This window comes from Tachyglossus aculeatus, chromosome 3 (genome assembly GCF_015852505.1).
Source record: "Tachyglossus aculeatus isolate mTacAcu1 chromosome 3, mTacAcu1.pri, whole genome shotgun sequence".
Taxonomy (NCBI): domain Eukaryota; kingdom Metazoa; phylum Chordata; class Mammalia; order Monotremata; family Tachyglossidae; genus Tachyglossus; species Tachyglossus aculeatus.
The window spans coordinates 68,601,894-68,622,498 of record NC_052068.1 but is presented as its reverse complement, the minus strand read 5'-3'; the positions used below and the strand labels follow the sequence as shown (position 1 = coordinate 68,622,498).

At 42.9% G+C, this 20,605-nt stretch overlaps 1 protein-coding gene across 3 annotated transcripts in view; it reads left to right on the top strand.

Moving 5' to 3' along the window:
• GRID1 (glutamate ionotropic receptor delta type subunit 1) overlaps window positions 1-20,605 on the top strand; it is an 876,503-nt gene that overhangs the window by 434,504 nt on the left and 421,394 nt on the right. For all 3 annotated transcript variants that reach the window (XM_038744273.1, XM_038744274.1, XM_038744276.1), the window contains exon 4: window positions 8,732-8,937. In XM_038744273.1, coding sequence (XP_038600201.1) covers window positions 8,732-8,937 — 206 coding nt within the window. The remainder of the gene's footprint in view (window positions 1-8,731; window positions 8,938-20,605) is intronic.

The window sequence follows — 20,605 nt, the reverse complement described above, 5'->3', positions numbered from 1 at the left end:
TTATTTGACATATCTTATTTTCTGCTGCCATTCTGTTTCTGTTTGTAGAGTTGACTAATGTTTAGACTGTTGTCCTCTGTCTTCTCTAAGTGGCCCCCTTCTCTGGGTAACCTTGTTACTAAATCATTCCCTATTTAATGCTATCAATCAATCAATGACATTTATTGAGCAACTATTGTGCACAGAGCTCTGTACTAAGCATTGGGAAAATGCAGTGCATTAGAGTTGGTAGACGCAATAAAGAGCTTTCAGTCTACAGGATGACACACACTAAAATAAATGACAGCTAGGGGAAATTTTAGAGTATAAGGATATGTATCTAAGTGCTGTGGGGCTGGATTGACCAACAAAGTACTTAAGTGCATAGTACACGAAGAGAGAATCAGTCGATGATATTTGAGCACTTGCTTGGTGCAGAGAACCATACTAAGCACTTGGGAGAGTTCAGCACAACAGATTTGGTAGACATGTTCCCTGCCCAAAAGAAGCTAAGAGTCTAGAGGAGTCGTCAGATATTAAAATAAGTTATGGATAGAAACATAAATGCTGAGGGTGGGGTGAATATCAAATGCTAAATGGGTACAAATCCAAGTACAGGGTGACAAAGAAGGTAGAGGGAGTAAGGGAAATGAAGGTTTAGCCAGGGAAGACTCCCTGGAAGAGATGAGATTTTAATAAGGATTTGAAGCCAGAGAGAGTGGTGTTCTGTTGTATATGAAGGGGGAGGGAGTTCCAGACTGGAGGGAGGTTGTAGGTAAGGAATCAGCAGTGAGATAGATGAGATCAAGGTATAATAAATTAGTTGGCATTAGATGAGAGAAGTGAGTGGATTGGGATGTAGTAGGAAATCAGTGAGGTAAGATAAAAGGGGGCAAGGAGACTGAATCCTTTTTTATGGTATTTAAGTGCTTATTATGTGTCAAGAACTGTTATAAGCACTGAAGAAGATACAGTTTATCAGGCTGGACCCAGTCTCTGGCTCATAGGGGTTAACAGTATAAATGCAAGGAAGGAGTATTTAATACAGAAGCAGCATGGCATATTGGATGGAGCATGTGCTCGGGAGTCAGAAGGTCATAGGTTCTAATCCTGGCTCCACCACTTGTCTGCTGTGTGACCTTGGGGAAGTCACTGCACTTCTCTGAGCCTCAGTTACCGCATCTGTAAAATGGGGATTAAGACTGTAAACTCCACGTGGCACAACCTAACTACCTTGTATCTACCCTAGTACTTAGAACAGTGCTTGGCACATAGTAAGCACTTAATACCATAATTATTATTATTATTAATCCTCATTTTACAGAAGAGGTGACTGAGGCACAGAAAAGCTAAATAACTTGCCCAAGGTCACAAAGTGAGCAGTTGGCAGACCTGGGATTAGAATCCAGGTCCTCTGAATCCCAAGCCTGTGCTCTTTCCATTAGACCATGCTGCTTTAAATCAATCAATCAATCAATTGTATTTATTGAGCACTTACTGTATGCAGAGCACTGTACTAAGTGCTGGGGAAGTACAAGTTGGCAACATATAGAGATGGTCCCCACCCAACAGTGGGCTCACAGTCTAGAAGCGGGAGACAGAGAACAAAACAAAACATATTAACAAAATAAAATAAATAGAATAGATATGTACAAGTAAAATAAATAAATAAATAGAATAATAAATACGTATGTACATATATACAGGTGCTGTGCGGAAGGGAAGGAGGTAAGGCTAGGGGGATGGAGAGGGAGAGGATGCCAATGCTAAGGCATTTCTGTTTAATGTGGGAGTAGATGGGTAACCACTGGAGGTTCTTAAGGAGTGGGAAAACATGGACCGAATATTTTTATAGAAAAATGATCCAGGAGCAGAGTGAAAGAGTGAAAAATGGACTGGAGTAGAGAGAGAGATAGGAGGCAGGGAGGTCAGCGAGGAGGCTGATGCAGAAATCTAAGTGGAATATAAGTGCTTGGATCAGTGTTGTAGCAGTTTGAATGAAGGGGGAAGGTGCAGATTTTAGTAATGGTCTGAAGGTAGAACCAACAGGATTTGATGACATTGAATATGTGGTATGTATGAGAGAGATGAGTCTGATAATTCCGAAGTTATGGGATTCTGAGACAGGGCAGATGGTGGTGCTATTTACAGTGATGGGAAAGACAGGGGGAAAACAGAATTTGGGTGGGAAGATGACTTCTGATTTGGACATAGTAAATTTGAGGTATCAGCGGGACATCCAAGTGGAAATATCCTGAAGGAAGAAGAAAATGTGAGACTGCAGAGAAGGAGAGAAGTCAGGGTTAGAGATGTAGATTTGAGAATAAACTGAATGGAGATGGTAGTTGAAGTCATGGGTGCAAATGAGTTCTGAGGGTGTGGGTGTAGCTTGAGCATAGAAGAGGATCCAAAACTGAGCCTTGAGGGACTCCCACAGTTAGAGGGTGGGAAGCAGAGAGGAGTCAATGAAAGAGAAGGAGGGCAGATAGGGGAAAATGAGACCTCAGTCAGGGAAGGCCTCTTGGAGGAGAAGTGATTTTACTATATTCTTGGCACATAGTAAGCACTTAACTTCTCTGTGTCTCATTTACCTTATCTATAAAATGGGGATTAAGATTGTGAGCCCTACGTGGGACAACCTGATCACCTTGTAACCTCGCCAGTGCTTAGAACAATACTTTAGAGAAGCAGTGTGGCTCAGTGGAAGAGCACGGGCTTTGGAGTCAGTGGTCAGGGGTTCAAATCCTGGCTCCTCCAATTGTCAGCTGTGTGACTTTGGGCAAGTCACTTAACTGCTCTGTGCCTCAGTTACCTCATCTGTAAAATGGGGATTGACAATGAGCCCCCTGTGGGACAACCTGATCACCTTGTAACCCCCCCAGCGCTTAGAACAGTGCTTTGCACATAGTAAGTGCTTAATAAATGCCATCATCATCATCATCATCATTATTATTATTAACAAACATCTTTAAAACAAAGAAATAGGGTTTTTGAAGGTGGGGAGAGGGTGGATTGTCATATTTGAACAAGGAGCGAGTTCCAGGCCCAAGGGAGGTCATGGGCAAGCGATGGGTGGCAGGATAGTTGAAATAGAGATTTAGAGAGCATGTTGGTGTTAGAGGAGCAAGGAGTGCAGATTGGGTTTTATGCAGACGGAAGACGTAATACTGCTTCAGAGCAGAGCTGATATACAAACGGTGCATAATGTGGGTAGGGAGGATATAGCTCACTATGGAGCACTGCCAGCAAGAGGCGCTTATCTACATCCAAGTGTTCCCGTGTTATCCTTCTGGAATCATGTGGAAGAGGCACAGTGCCATTTGGGTGCAAATGGCCATTGGTCCAGGGGTTTTTGGCCTTATCTGCTATATATCAATTAACCTCTGGTATTCCTTGAATGCTTACCATGTCGATTGCTTAGGAAAGTACACTGCAATAGGGTTGATAGACTAGATCCCTGCCCACAAGGTGCTTACAGTTCAGAGGGAAAATGAGGGTTAATAGGAATTTAAGGTGAAGGGTAGGGGCTCTTGCTTCTGGGTGAAGAATATTCAGCTCTTATGAAATCCCTTTTTCTCTTGGGTTTGCTTTTAATTTTTTTTTCTAGTGGTCTTGGCCTAGAAAAATGTGCTTTCATCTTGTGGGCTCTCTTCTACTGTCCTCTACCCTGTCCTCTCCCTGATTTTCTCATCACTGTGGACAGCACAACCGTCCTTCCCATCTCACAAGCCCACAACCTTGGTGCCATCCTTGACTCCACTCTCTCATTCACCCCACATATCCAATCCATCACCAAAGGCTGCCAGTCTTACCTTGGCAACATAGCCAAGATCCATCCTTTCCTCTCCATCCAAACTGCTACCACATTAGTACAATCACTCATCCTATTCCGACTGGATTACTGCATCAGCCTGCCTTCTGATCTCCCAACCTCCTTTCTCTCCCCACTTCAGTCCAAACTTCACTCTGCTGCCAGATTATCATTCTACAGAAATGTTCTGGGCACGTCATCACCTTCCTGAATAATCTCCAGTGGTTGCCTATCAACCTCCCTGTCAAGCAAAAACTCTTCACTATTGGTTTCAAAGCTCTCCATCAGCTTGCCTCCTCTTACCTCACTTCCCTTCTCTCCTTCTACATCCCACCCCCCACTCTCCACTCCTCCGGTGCTACCCTCATGGTGCTTCATTCTTGCCTGTCCTGCAGTCATCCCCTTGCCCACGTCCTACCTAGAGAAGCAGCGTGGCTTAGAGGAAAGAGCACGGGCTTGGGAGTCAGAGTTCATGGGTTCTAATACTGGCTTTGCCACTTGTCAGCTGTGTGACTTTGGGCAAATCACTTAACTTCTCTGTGCCTCAGTTACCTCGTTTGTAAAATGGGGATTAAGACTGTGAGCCCCATGTGGGACAACATGATTACCTTGTATCCTCCCCAGTGATTAGACCAGTGCTTGACACATAATAAGGACTTAACAAATGTCATCATTATTACTATTATTCCCTCTGGTCTGGAATGCCTTCCCTCCTCAAATCCGCCAAAAAAATCACACAACCCTCCTTCAAAGTCCTATGGAAGTTTCACCTCCTCCAAGGGGCCTTCCCAGACTAACCCCCCCTTTTCCTAAGCTGCCCCTCCCCTCTGTGTTGCCCTGACTTACTTCCTTTACTCTACTTCCTCTCCCCATCGCACAGCACTTGTGTGTATACGTACATATCTATAGTTCTAGTTATATTAATGCCTGTTTACTTGTTTTGATGTGCTTTGCACATAGTAAGAGCTTAATAAGTGACATTATTATTATATATCTATAATTCTATTTATATTTATGCCTGTTTACTTGTTTTGATGTCTGTCTCCCCCCTTCTAGACTGTAAGCCTGGTGTGGGCAGGGATTATCTTTATTGCTGAATTATACTTTCCAAGCGCTTAGTACAGTGCTCTGCACACAGTAAGTCCTCAATAAATATGATTGAATGAGTGAATACTAAATTCTGGGGATGATACATGATAATCTGGCTGGATATGGTCATTGCCCCACCTAAGGTTCAGAGTTTAAGTAGAAGGGAGAACAAGCATTGAATCCCAATTTACAGATGAGGAAACTGAGGACCAGAGAAGTTAAGGGACTTGCCCAAGGTCACACAGCAGGAAAGTGACTGAGTTGGGATTAGAACCCAGGTTCTGTGATTCCCAGACCTGTGCTTTTTCTATTAAACCTCACTGCATTTTTCTACCCTGTGGCTCAGTGGAACGAGCCCAGGCTTTGGAGTCAGAGGTTATGGGTTCGAATCCCGGCTCCACCAACTGTCAGCTGTGTGACTTTGGGCAAGTCACTTAATTTCTCTGTGCCTCAGTTACCTCATCTGTAAAATGGGGATTAAAACTGTGAGCCCCCGGTGGGACAACCTGATCACCTTGTAACCTCCCTAGAGCTTAGAACAGTGCTTTGCTCATAGTAAGCGCTTAACAAATACCATCAGTATTATTACTATTATTATTCCCTTGGGTCTTACAACAGGCCCTCTCCACTGTAGGGATCCAAACTGCTTGTAGATACAGCATGGGCTGGGGATTTAGGAGGACCTGGGTTCTAATCCTGATTCTGCCACTTGTCTGCTGTGTGACCTTGGACAAGTAACTTCTCTGTGCCTCAGTTACCTCACCTTCAAAATGGGGATTAGACTGTGAGTCCCATGTGAGACAGGGTCTGTGTCCAACCTGATTAGCTTGTATCAGGGGTGTGTGTGTTTGTGTACATGTACACATGTGTAAATCTAGTAGTTCAAACTACATCTCATCCTCTATCTTTCTGTTAATCGAGATCCATGTTCCAGGAATGTCAAATGTGGTTTCTCATGAAAACTGAGGCCTTTAGATTACAATATGAAAAATGATTCAACTCACACAAGGATGCTGTGTATTGGAATAGCTCAAGATTTGGCTAATAACAACTCTTATCTGTGGATTCACTTGGGTTTATGTTATCCTGGCAAAAGCCAGACCTTTCCTAGAGCATTCATCTATTCCCATTAGATATGAGCTCTGCCTAGTCTTGCTTCTGGCATAGACCCTGACCCACCTCTTCCTGCAACATACTGCTGTTGATTATTCCATTTATCCTTTCAGATTTATGGCGATATACACATTTGTCCTGCCACCCATAATTATAAGTTCCTGGAGTGGGGAAAAAACTATTCTTATTCTCTAAAATGAATTTTAGTTGACTGTGCTGTGCCCTACAGTAAATTCTTGATGACTTTTTTTTGAATTCCTTAAATGGGCCATTTATTTTTGGGGCACAATGACCCAGCTGGAAATAAGATACCTGACTGATGTGTCAGGAACTCCAACTAGCTCCCTGTCTGACCTTCAGCCAGCAACTTAATAATTTACTAGAGCAGTAGGGGCTTGGGCTGTCCTGAGCTGCTGATGGCTGACTAGGAATTAAAGGGACACTTGAGATGGTAGTAAACTAAAAGCAATTGATAACCAGTTATTCTGTATTGACTCATCTTTTTATCAATGGCTACAACATTTGTAAGCTTGTTTGTAGACACACTCCCTCTGTTGAACTGTATTCTTCCAAGTGTTTAGTACAGTGATCTGCATAAAGGATTGATTGACCCATCAGCCATCAAAACCTGGTCCTAGTCTTCACCCTAACCCATAACGCATCCCTTGCTCAAGACCTAATTATAGCTAATCCCAAGGCATATTTTGATGACCTGTGAATGTAGATTTTTGATTTTTGGAAAGAACTGTGAAAAATCAAGCAATCAGTAGAATTTATGGACTACCTATTGTATGTAGAGGTCAGTGCTTCTGTGTCCCCCTTCTAGACTGTGAGCCCGTTGTTGGGTAGGGACCGTCTGTCTCTGTATGCTGCCGACTTGTACTTCCCAAGCGCTTAGTACAGTGCTCTGCACACAGTAAGCGCTCAATAATTACGATTGAATGAATTGGTACCTGATTTGGCAGCAGTCAAGGAAGACTTCATTCTCACCAATTTCATTTCTGTAGCTACCCCTTTTCCTCTCTACCCCATTCCCATCACAAGTCCAGTGAGGATTAAGTAAGATGTTTTAGGTGGAAGGAGCTGAGAAGCAAGAAGCTGCCATGGAGCAGGTGGGGAACTGGGTAAATACTGATATAGGATCAGGACAGGATTTTTTCTAGTTGTAGGGGACCTTTTCTCCAAAGGATTCCCAGCTTTGCCTGCCTGCTGAAACTCCCCAAACCACCTTGGGCTAAACAGAGGACATGGACCATAATTCTTTCTTTACAGAAAGGGACACAGAAACCCCGGAGGACCAGAGACTGGCCCTGGTCACCAACATATCAGTAGCTGGACCAGGCATTCCTCCCATGTCACAGACGACTCAGCAGATGGCCTATCTAGTGCTTCCAACACCTCTGTCTCTAAATGGGATATTGAGGCCAAATCAACCCCACCCATGGCAATACTATGGCAAGAACCCCCCAGTCATTGTTTAGAGACTTAAGAAAAAAGATGGACTGTAGGCAAAGCTAAGAGCAGGAAGATTTTCTTTCTCAACCTCCCTTCTCTCCTCTCTCTCCTCATATTGATTTGCTTTTTTGCCATCTCTTGGAGAGGTGATCCCATTTTAAAGGTGAGGATTGTCCCATCATCTACCCCAAACACCTGAAGATACACATTCTGTGGGACAAAGGGTTGTTCTTCATCAGGTCATGGGTTCTAATTCCAGCTCAGCCACTTCCCTGCTGTTTGAACTTGGGCAAGTCACTTAACTTCTCTGTGCTTCAGTTCCCTCATCTGTAAAATGGGGATTAAGACTGTGAGCCCCCCGTGGGATAACCTGATCATCTTGTAACCTCCCCAGTGCTTAGAACAGTGCTTTCCATATAGTAAGTGCTTAATAAATGTCATAATAATTATTATTATTATTAAGACTGTGAGCCCCATGTGACACAGGGACTGTGTCCAACCTGATTAGCTTGTATCTACCCTGGTGCATAGAACAGTGCTTGACACATAGTAAGCACTTAACAAATGCTATTATTATTATTGTTATTATTATTGTGAAGAAGCAGCATGGCATAGTGGATAGACCACAGGTCTAGGAGTCAGAAGGTCATGGGTGCTAATACCGACTCTGCTACTCACCTGCTGTGTGATCTTGGGCGAGTCATTTTACTTCTCTGGGCCTCAGTTCCCTCATCTTTAAAATGGGGAGACCGGGAGCCCCACTTAGGACAGGGGACTGTGTCTCACATGATTGGCTTGTATCCATCCCAGAGCTTAGTATAGTGCCTGGCACATAGTAAGCACTTAACAAATACCATCATTAGTATTATTATTAGTTTAATCCTAGTTATATCTTTACTATCTTCTTCCCCTCATTAACTATTAATCATTTCTGTCTGCCTGTCTTCCCTGTGAGATTGAAGGGCCTTTGAGGGCAAAGGACAATATCTACCTTTTTGTGCCCTCTCAAGCAGGGAATATAATACTTAGCATGCCATAGGTGCTCAGTAAATATATTTGGTTAATTGACTGATAGTTATGGGAAGTATTTGCTAGCTCCAATACTATGTTTTCTTGGTTGTTATACCCTTACTTAAACTGTAAGCTCCTTGAGGACAGGGATCATGTCTACCAACTCTATTGCATTCTCCCAAGCACTTATTAAAGGGCTCTGCCCCAAAAACCTATGCAATAAGCATCATTAAGTGCTTGACTAGTTTCTCTTTCTCTCTTGTTGGATGACAGATATCCGTGGGCTTCAGAGTTTTCTGGACCAAGCCTCAAGGTTGGGGCTGGACGTCTCCCTGCAAAAGGTAGACAGAAACATCAGCAGAGTGTTCACCAGCTTGTTTACCACCATGAGGACGGAAGAACTGAATCGCTATCGGGACACATTACGGAGAGCCATCCTTCTGCTCAGCCCCCGGGGAGCCCAGACATTCATCAACGAGGTCAGTGGCTCTGGTTTCTTCTTTTGGAACCACACAATGACAATATTTTGTGTGGGATTGGTAATATCTATGATGACCTCAGGCAGGTGTCCGGTTTCAGTCACTGTCTGGCTGAGTTGTGAGCAGAGTAGTACATCACGGACCAGCACATCATCTCTGAATCTGAAATGCAATATTTTATGCACCCTTGTTTTCAGATTGAAACTCTGTACATTTGGTGTGAAAATGTTTTGGTCCACAGAAGAGTGCAGTGAAGCCTGAGGAAGAATGTCTTCAGGACGTGGGAGAAATGGTGAAGTTTTTGTGATGACTGCTCTTTTGAGAGGGACTGAAACAGGTCATCTAGGTTTGTGGCCATGTGAGGGCTGTTGATGGAAGATACAGGCTAACTTTTGGCAGGAGAGATGTGTTGGAAAAGCTATCTGTTTGGTTTAGTGCCTTTGGCTCTAATGTCTTCCTCCTAAGCTGTTTTTTTAACAGCCTTATGGAGGAATATTAATTTCAAAGTTGCTTTCGCAGTCAGTGCACACGTATCAGAGAGCATGTCTGAAATGAGCTCAATAATTACTTAACTGGTCTTGGGCTTGGGTCAAGAGTTTTGTTAATAAACAAGGACAAAAGGCTGACCTCTTCCCATGAAGGGAATAGACTTTTAACACTGCTTGAATATAGGATTGGATGGTGAAGGTGAGTCTATGGGGCCTTTGCTGCCTCTCCACACTGACTAGTGATATTAGGCTGTTTTAGAATCGAGCAAATATTCTGATTGAACTAAATATGGCACCCTACTGATGAGGACTGTGCTTGCCTGCTATACCTGTCCATGAGTGTCACATCACATGCTGAGTTGATGATTTCAGAACACCTGAGTGTTGAGAAGCAGCGTGGATTAGTGGAAAGAGCTCGGGCTTGGGAGACAGAGGACGTGTGTTGTAATCCCATGTCTGTCACCTGACTGCTGTGTGACCTTTGGCTTCACTTCTCTGGGCCTCAGCTCCCTCATCTGTAAAATGGGGATGAAGACTGTGAGCCCTACATGGGGCAACCTGATTACCTTGTATCTAACCCAGTGATTAGAACAGTCCTTGGCACATAGTAAGGGCTTAACAAATGACACTATTATAATTTTTATTATTATTGTCTTGTTGAGACTCGTGGGAACCAAGCCCTGACCTAAGGGGACAGGATCCCCCTAGGAGCCTCTGTTATTATGGAATGCTGATAGAACTCAGTGACCACTTCCTGAATTCGTTGGAATTCAGAAGAGAGTGATGTCATGGATTCAGGAATGAGCTTCATTTTTTCTAAGTGGACTCTTTAAAAAAAAAAAAAAACTGCAACTCTGTTGCTGAATAGGTGGCTCTAAGAGGAGTGTAGATGAGTGTATCCTCAATATGTAGATGAGAATAATACCTATGTGAATCATATCCTCCCATTAAGGAAAAAACAACTCATTTGCAAAGAGTAATAACAGTGGAAACACAAATGAAAGCTTAATAAAGTTCAAGGTAGTAATTATGTGGTGTTTGGGGACAGTAATACCTGGTAATAGAATTCCCTAAGTAGCCTAAAATGCTTTTTCCCTTACTGTAGGCCATTAGGTGACTTCGGGGGTAAGTGACTGTAATTACAAGCTAAAAAATTGGGCTCTATACCTCTCTCAAATAAGACAAGCCCAAAAGAAGTAATTGGTGGCTGAGCCCATGAAGACTAATTCCTTTTCTCAATTAGTCATCCCTCTCCTACAGGTCCAAGTGTGTTGAAACTGAAATATTTATTTCCATTGATTACTAGACTTACTGGAGAAGTAGGAGAGAGCACAGGCTGGGAGTCAGAGGACCTGGGGTCTAATCTCAATTATGCCACTTGTCTGCTGTGTAGCCTTGGGCAAATCACTTTACTTCTCTGTGCCTCAGTTACCTCATCTGTAAAATGGGGATTAATATTGCGAGCCCCATGTGGGACAGGGACTTTGTCCAACTGGATTTGCGTGTAATAATAACAATAATAATAATAATAATGGCCTTTATTAAGCGCTTACTATGTGCAAAGTGCTGTTCTAAGTGCTGGGGAGGTTACAAGGTGATCAGGTTGTCCCACGGGGGGCTCACAATCTTAATCCCCATTTTACAGATGAGGGAACTGAGGCCCAGAGAAGTTAAGTGACTTGCCCAAAGTCACACAGCTGACAATTGGTGGAGCCGGGATTTGAATCCATGACCTCTGACTCCAAAGCCCGTGCTGTTTCCACTGAACCACGCTGCTTCTCTTGTAATCACCCCAATACTTAGTACAGTACCTGGCCTATAGTAAGTGCTTAACAAATGCAATTATTGTTATCATTATTATTATTATTTGATGTTGAAGAGCAGCAAGTCATTCTAGGAGGCCAATCAAGGCCTGATCCACAAAGATAAATCCTCCCATTTAGAAAGAATCTCTGTTCTGTAAATTTACTACACCATGGACATCAAGGTCAATTCTGTTTAGCCTATAACTAATTCCCCATTCCCAGCTTCCACTTGCTAAAACCCTATGGCCTTAAGGCTGGCTGAATCGTGTTGTAAATTCTAATTAATTGGTGCAATGAGACCCTGACCCGTTGTATTCCCTCAACCACCCGCAATATGGCAGAGTTTACTTCCTTTATTCCCCTGCATCCTTAGCGCATACCCTGTTTGTCTCACCCACCAGCAGCCTCCACCTCCCTGCCTCTCTCCCTGACTTTGCCCTGTCGAAAAAGAGTTGATGCTGCTTTAGGGGAAGACTGATTGGTTTCTCTGGAGAGGTGGGACCCACTATCCCCACTCTTCTTTATTTAGTCCTGGCCTACACAGGGCCCAAGGTCTTGAGAAGCATATTCATCATCATCATTGGTGTTTATTAAGCACTTACTGTGTGCAAAGCACCATACTAAGTGCTTGGGAGAGTACATGTTCCCTGCCCACAAGCTCATGGTTTAGAGATGCTGCAGGCCTGCAAAGCTTGGGCTTGGGAGTCAGAAGACCTGAGATCTAATACCGGCTCTGCCATTTTCCTTCAGTGTGACCCTGGGCATGTCACTTAACTACTCTGAACCTAAGTTTCCTAAACTATAAAATGGGGTTTCAATACCTGTTCTTCCTCCTGCTTAGAGTGTGAGCCCCATGTGGGTCAAGGATTGTGCCCAATCTGATTAATTTGTATCTACCCCAGGGCTAAGAACAGTGCTTGACATATAGTAAGCACTAAACAAATATAATTATTATTGTTATTATTATTATTGTTGTGCTATCCATTTTCAGTCCAGATGACTCCAAGGTAGGTATGCAGTGGTCAGTGCCCACATGCAATATTAAAAGACTGTGTTTTTGGTATTTGCTAAACACTTACTATGTGCCAGCAAGGATACTAAAATCGGAATAGGTACAAGTTCATCAAGTTGGACACAGTCTATGTCACTTATGGGGCTAACAGTCTAATTAGAAGGAAGAACTGGTATTGAATCCCCATTATACAGATGAGGAAACTGAGGCTCAGAAAAGTTAAGTGACTTGCCCAGGGTCACACAACAGATAAGTGACAGAGGCACTTGTGGCTGCTGTGGTTTATACCCTATCTTGGTCCTGAGGGATCTTGGAGAGTTTGTAGAAATGAGACTGGGCATTTGTGCAATCCAATGGAGAGTTGAGATCAGGTGCTTTCCACCTTTCCTGATTTGATTTTTCTTTCCGTCCAAGAATGTCTTTCCAATTAGAATGGATTCTCACGTGGATGCATTGTTGTAAGTGGAGACCTGCTTGGAGGCAAGGGGTTGAAATTGAGAGCCTCAGGAAGTCCATTCAAAACCCCGGGAGCCTACAAGTGGTTGAATGGACTCAGGCAATACTAAGCAGTGTGTTGCTGCTTCTGATGGAAAGGAAAAGGAAATAATTTACCAAAGCAAAGGAATTATGCTCATTTGAAGTTCTCACCTTGCTTTTTCTGCTTTAACTCCTTCAATTAAATTTTACAGGAAATAATGTGACCAGCATTAGACCCAAGCACAAAGCACATAACCCTACATAGCTTAAACAACTGAGTGGTTGATTATGTAAAATTGCCCAGAAACCCTGAAGCATATTTTTCAATGGCTATTAAGATCGTTTCCAAAGGTTCAGGTTGTGATGTCCTGATCATTTCACGAGTACATTTTATGGCATTTTGTGCCAGACGATATTTTCCCATTTAAAATTACGTGGCATTTAATGGTTTGAATAGCAGTATTAACATCAGTATTTCTCAGAATCTTCCCATCAGGGTAACCTGGTTGCCATTTTTTTCAGGGATAATCTCTCTTCTATGCCATATCAACCCAAAAGGAACTGCTTGTTTATTCCATAACAAACTTTTCATCACTTGCATTCCCTCTTCTATTTCAGAACACTTCTCTTCAGATTGATTATGATTCATATTTCCTTTCCCCTGGCCTACTCCCAGGAACCACTAGGGATTTAGTAAATTGTGGGGATTGATAGCTACAGAAGGCATTATTTCCGAATGGTTAACTCGGAAAACTCTTTCATTGCTTTGCTAGCATTTGCACATGGTTGGTTACAGACAAGCAATAATTTTGGCCAAATAACTCTTCAGAATCTAACAGACCCTGTTTTGACAAGTGTTTGTCATGCTAAGTATTGAATAACAGTAAAGTACTAGGAATATTTACTTTTAATGCTTTCCAACACGTTTGGCAAAAGGAAGAGCTGGGAAGCACTGTAGTCGCCTGGCTAGAACAAGTTCTCAAAGTTCAGGGACAAAAGTGAAATCAATTTCTAACCAGTCCTCTGGTGGACCCTTCTGACCATGCCCCCCAGGAGGGGAACAGGTTTTCTGTGGGGAGAAAGGAGTCAGCAATGAGCGTGCTTACATTCCTGGGGTGAGGGATCAGGGAGAGAGCCAACAAGCCATGAGCTTACAGTCCTCTAAACTGTAAGTCCTCTAGACTGTAAGCTCATTGTGGGCAGGGAATGTGTCAGTTATATGGTTATCTATAACCATAGAGAAGCAGCGTGGCTCAGTGGAAAGAGCACGGGCTTTGGAGTCAGAGGTCATGGTTTGAATCCCAACTCTGCCACATGTCTACATGTCTGCTGTGTGACCTGGGGCAAGTCACTTAACTTCTCTGAGCCTCAGTTACCTCATCTGTAAAATGGGGATTAAGACTGTGAGCCCCACGTGGGACAACCTGATCACCTTGTATGCCCCCCAGCACTTAGAACAGTGCTCTGCACATAGTAAGCGCTTAACAAATGCCATTATTATTATTATTATTATCTTGTATTCTCCCAAGAGTTTAGTACAGTGCTCGGCATACAGTCAGTGCTCAATAGTATTGACTGCAGATTGAAAGACAAACTGCATGGCCTAGTAGAAAGAGCACGAGACTTGGAGTCAGAGGACCTGGATTCTAAACCCGGCTCTACTGCTTGTTTGCTGTGTGACGTTGGGTAAGTCACTTCATTTTTCTGGGCCTCAGTTTCCTCATCTGCAAAATGGGGATTAAATATGTGTTCTCCCTCCTACTGTGAGCCCGTATGGGACAGGGACCATGTCTCTATATGTTGCCAACTTGTACTTCCCAAGCGCTTGGTACAGTGCTCTGAACACAGTAAGTGCTCAATAAATACGATTGATGATAATACCCCAGAATTTGGGACATAGTAGATGTGTAACAAATATTATATTATTATTATCATTATTATTGAAGACAGCAGGCAGGCAGCCCAAGGCCATGGGATAGAGGGAAATGGGATAGTTGGGGCAGTGGCTGTTGGGAGTTTGGGTGTCCCCCCACCACTGCCTCCACAGAGCAGACCACCCATTCCAGGACATTTCAGACTGTAGGATTCTTGAGGACAGGGATCATAAGCAATAATAATTATGATATTTGTTAAGCACTTACTATGTGCCAGGCACACTACTAAGCACCGGGGTGGATAATAACAATAGTAATAATGGTATTTGTTAAGAGCTTACTATGTGCCAAGCACTGTTCTAAGCGCTGGGGTAGATACAAGTAATCAGGTTGTCCCACCCGGGGCTCACAGTCTTAATCCCCATTTTACAGATGAGGTAACTGAGGCCCAGAGAAGTTAACTGACTGCCCAAGTTCTCACAGGAGTCACATGGCAGAGCCAGAATTAGAACACAGGTTTTTCTGACTCTCAGATCCATAGTGCGATGCTCTTGTATCTCAGTGCTCAAAAATACCATTGATTGATTGGTCAATTTTATTATACCGGAATCAACTTCTGACTGGTTTCAGCCTGCTACAAGCACTGCCAAAGACCCATCAAAGGTGTTCAGTAAAGATGGGACGCAAGTTGGCAGGCAATAAGATAAAATCTACTGACCACAAAACGGTAGTGAGCAACTGCTGTAACCTGTAATAATAATGATGGCATTTGATAAGCGCTTACTATGTGCCAAGCACTGTTCTGAGCGCTGGAGGGGATACAAGGTAATCAGGTTGTCCCACCTGGGGCTCACAGTCTTAATCCCCATTTTACAGATGAGGGAACTGAGGCACAGAGAAGTTAAATGACTTGCCCAAAGCCACACAGCTGACAAGTGGCGGAGCCGGGATTGGAATCCATGACATCTGACTGCTAAGCCTGTGCTCTTTTCCCACGATGCACCAATTTTCAAGCCATATTTACAAACATTTTCAGATCTCTCAAAGGACCACTGCAAACCAATCTGACCCATCAGCCTGGCTTATAACATTGGACCCAAGGTGTTAAACTCTTTCAGATCTTGCCTTCACCACCTGAGATATGGTGAGACTCAGGACAGATCTATTAGAGGTAGCAATCGCTTCCCAGTCCTCAAGGTATATTTCATTCCAATAATGTTACTTTGGTTCATTGGGTGGAGAAGAAAGGGCCCATGTAAATTTGCCATCTAAAAGACGCTTCACCTGAATTGAACTAAATTCAGCTCAGATCTTGTTCTACCTCCTACTTGGACTATTAGCACTACGTGGGAGCTGATTATTTTTTATCTTCCCCAGGGTTTAGTACTGAGCTTGGCACATAGTATGCACTTAATGAATACCACAATTATTATTATGGGGGGTTTCTTAAGTTTGGCTGGTATACATAATAAAATATAGAGAGCCTGTGGAGCATGTATAGAACTGAAGAATTCTTGAATGAGAGAAAGTATTTACCGCTCTTGTGTTCTGGACAGTGCCAGTTCTTGAGAAAAAAATTTGTTCTCCTGGATGTCCCAAGGCCGAGGAAAATCACATGAAGAGAGCGGGGTTTCAATTTGATGGATCCCCAACAATGGATGAAAAGTTGTAGTCACCTTTAAATTGTAGGAGGTGGTGGGGGAAACATGTTTGTCTTTATCCTTCTTTGGATCATCTCACTATCAGAGTGAACATTGCCTGGGAGTGGAAGTTTGACAGCCTATGTTTCTGCAATTGACACAATGTTTGGAGGATTAGGAGGGGGGAAAAGCTAGAGCTCCAGAACAGAAAAAAAGGGGGCAGAAGAAGTGTATGTAACTGTGGATTAGGGCACTTGCCTTGTTAGATTGTGGGCCTTAAAGCTGTCTTGCAATATTAGTGATGCCAGTTGGAGAAAACTTCTAGCTGGTGTTAATGAGTGTATATGCCCTCTGATTGTGATTCTACCTGTGATTGCATAGGAGATTTTAATCCTCTGATTTTCTTAGAGGTCATATGTCAGGCATTCATGCATACAGAACCATGGAGGGATTGTGGGTATGTTCTCCTACTCATGATTGTTTCCTAGTCTTGTGGTTGAAACCAAGGTCTGCTGAACTCAATTAAATCAATGCAATTGGTAGAGTTGATTACTTATTGTTCTGCCCCTAGAACTTTGCCTCAGAAAATTCAAGCCCATTTATCTTTGCATTCTGAGAGAAGAAAATCTCAGCTGTAGGCTGTCAGCCAAGAAGAAAAAAATGTCCTCTGCGGTAAGATAGATCTCAGTGAGAAAGTTTTAAGGGAAAAGTAGGGAGGCGGTGGGGAGATGGAATCTTTATTGGAGAAAAAATTAAAACCTTTGTCAGAGTTGGCATTGACTTTAGCTGTTGCTGCTCTGAGTGGGTGGGTGTCAGGGGTGCTGAGGCTGGATGGTTAATGTAGCAGTGTTTCTCTCTCTGGATGGTTTATCCCAAGAAGCATAAGGGGAGAGGAGCCAATCTGATCCCTAATAGATGCACAGATTTAGGTTCATTTTTCTGTGTCTAAATCAGTTCCGGCTTATAGTTTGCTGCAGTAACTGAGCCCCCGGCAATTTAAAAATAGAATTTATGCTCCTTAATGCATTATTGAGTCCAGGTAAATGAAGTAATCGGAATTCTCTGCTGTTACGCAAAATATATGCAAATATTCCTGTTATCAACACAGTGAATCTTTGGTGGATGACTCTGCCATTTATAGCTAGGGTAAATTTGTGCAATTTAAGTATCATTTACCGGAATATTTTAAACTACCAATTAATTATGGCAGATTAATGTTTAAATATGGCTCTGTGCTTGCATTTAATTATATCCCATTGTTTACCGATTTTAAGGTGTAATGAAAGGGCTGCAATTTGTTTGGCTCTTGGAAAAATCTCAGAAATCTAATGACAAAGAACAGAATCTATGAGGAAGGCTCAGCATTAATCCGATTCTGGAATTAGTTGTAGATGCAGAACATGAATTCAGAGAAAGTCAGTAGAGAGGAAATGTGTCAAATGTCATGCCATTGGAATAGAAAACCCAAAACTCCTCACTTTCCATCATGTTTCTGGGCTGTCTCCACCCTTACGAAGCAGAGTGGAAATGCCAGATGGTGATGGAGGTAATTTAGTAAAATTTGAAAATTCTGCAGCTGAGGAAATGAAAGTTCTTTTGGCTTGATTTTTTCCAAGTTGCTTTCTAAGCAGCCTGAGTTCACCAAATGCTTGTTTCCCACCATCCATATAGGCCCCCCACTTTTAGTTCCAAGAGTCATAGTGAGAAAAGGCAAATAGTGAGTCATAGTGAGAAAAGGTTTCATCTCTAGGAAATGTTGCTGCCTCTGGGCCATAAACATTTAGCATCTCTTGAAATTCTACAAGTATCACCTTCCAGAAATTCATTCTGAACCAAAGAGCGTGGCTCACTTTAATAAACCCTGTTGTAATAAAAAGAAAAATAAGCCTTTTCCTTTTCCTGATGGATTTTGAAGAATTGTGAACCCATTTAGTGAGTTTTCTGGATGAAAGTTTGTTGATTATTAGGTAGCAATCCCTTTGACTCTTTAGGAAAAAGACCCGGGAATTAAGTTCAAGCATACTACACCATTCAGGAGTAATATGTTTCTTGAAAATGTGGATGTATCATGGGGTAGATTTTCCCATAGAGTTACTGTTATAGATTGGAATCTGTTCCAACGCCTCTGGAAAAATCAACCAATGGATGTATTTATCAAGTGCTTTCTTTGTGCAGAGCAGTGTACCAAGCATTTGTGAGAATACCTTACAACAGAATTGGTAGGCATGTTCCATGCCCATAATGAGCTTACTGTCTAGAGGTAATATGAAATTCCCTTTACATGCAATATTCTGTAATATTAAACATCACTAAAGTAATTCAAAGCATAATATTACAACATTAACCAAATAAGGAGCTATAATATGACCATTAGTCTTGGTAGGAGGCTGCAAGAATAGAAACTTGCTTTGTTAACTTGCATTAGTTTTTCAACTTTAGGGAAAAATGTGTCCAATGTAGTTTCAACAATAATCATCCCCTTTTTGTTAGACGGCACCTTGAAGTAGGCTAAATCCTTGTGAAGATCTGTTTCCATTTAACTCCTCTCTCTATTAGTGACCTTCTTCGATCATTTTTAAAAGTTCCTCTGCTTTCTTGAAAATTGATGCAAGACATTATGTCACTTAACTACTCTGTGCCTCAGTTCCCTCATCTGGAAAATGGGGATTAAATATCTGTTCTCCCTTCTATTTAGACTGTGATCTTGTGTATGATCTGGTTAGCTTATATCTAACCCAGCATTTAGTAAAGTGATTAACAAATACCACAATTCTTGTTATTTTTATTGTTATTTGAATCTAAAAATCTTAACTGGTGCAGACCTAATATGATAGCCTTGGTAGCAGCCATTAAAGCCTCCTCCTCCACCCCTTGGAAGCAGGGGTATCTTCACTTTATCCAAAGCATCACTGAATTGGGGTGAGGTAGAAGGGAAGGAATTTTAGGCAGATTAAGTAGCCTTTCATTGCCAAGATCCGCCCTTTCCTCTCCATCCAAACTGCTACCCTGCTCATTCAAGCTCTCATCCTATCCCGTCTGGACTATTGCATCAGCCTTCTCTCTGAGCTCCCACCCTCGTGTCTCTCCCCACTTCAATCCATACTTCATGCTGCTGCCCAGATTGTCTTTGTCCAGAAATGCTCTGGGCATGTTACTCCCCTCCTCAAAAATCTCCAGTGGCTACCAATCCATCTGCGCATCAGGCAGAAACTCCTCACCCTCGGCTTCAAGGCTGTCCATCACCTCGCCCCCTCCTACCTCATCTTCCTTCTCTCCTTCTACAGCCCAGTCCACACCCTCCGCTCCTCTGCTGCTAATCTCCTCACTGTGCCTCGTTCTTGCCTGTCCCGCCATCGACCCCCGGCCCACGTCATCCCCCGGGCCTGGAATGCCCTCCCTCTGCCCATCCGCCAAGCTAGCTCTCTTCCTTCCTTCAAGGCCCTACTGAGAGCTCACCTCCTCCAGGAGGCCTTCCCAGACTGAGCCCCTTCCTTCCTCTCCCCCTCATCCCCATCTCCATCCCCCCCATCTTACCTCCTTCCCTTTCCCACAGCACCTGTATATATGTTTGTACATATTTATTACTCTATTTATTTGTACATATCTATTCTATTATTTTATTTTGTTAGTATGTTTGGTTTTGTTCTCTGTCTGCCCCTTCTAGACTCTGTAAGCCCACTGTTGGGTAGGGACTGTCCCTATATGTTGCCAACTTGTACTTCCCAAGCACTTAGTACAGTGCTCTGCACACAGTAAGTGCTCAATAAATATGATTGATTGATTGATGATAGTTCTCCAATGCTTTCAGGTAGAGAAGAGAAGCTGGTTTTCAGTTTTTGTTTAGGGAGGACCATGAAGAGTGACAGGTCACAGAGCCTGAATGAGGACTTCCTCCATTTTGCTTTAAACCAGCAAAACACCAGGATAAGGAAGAGGTTAGTGTTTTTATAGCAAAGGGCCCAACTTTCAATATGTACTTGGGGTGGGGCGGGATTGACGTTTCTATGGAAGGGGCTTATGAATTCTGGGTTTGTTGGCAATATGTGTATGACATATCTCTGGGTTTTATGTATATCCTCATTCAGAATGAGTGGTATATATATTTAGTGGGTAGAGCATGGACCTAAGATTAAGAAGGTCAAGGGTTCTAATCCTGGCTCTGCTACTTGTCTGCTGGGTGACTTTAGACAAGTCACTTCACTTCTTGGTGCTTCAGTTAGCGCATCTGTAAATGGGGATTGAGACTGTGAGCCCCGTGTGGGATAGGGACTGTGTTCAACCTGATTTGCTTGTATCCACCCCAGCACTTAGAACAGTGCCTGACACATAGTAAGTGCTGAACAAATACTGCAATTATTATTGTTATTTTTGC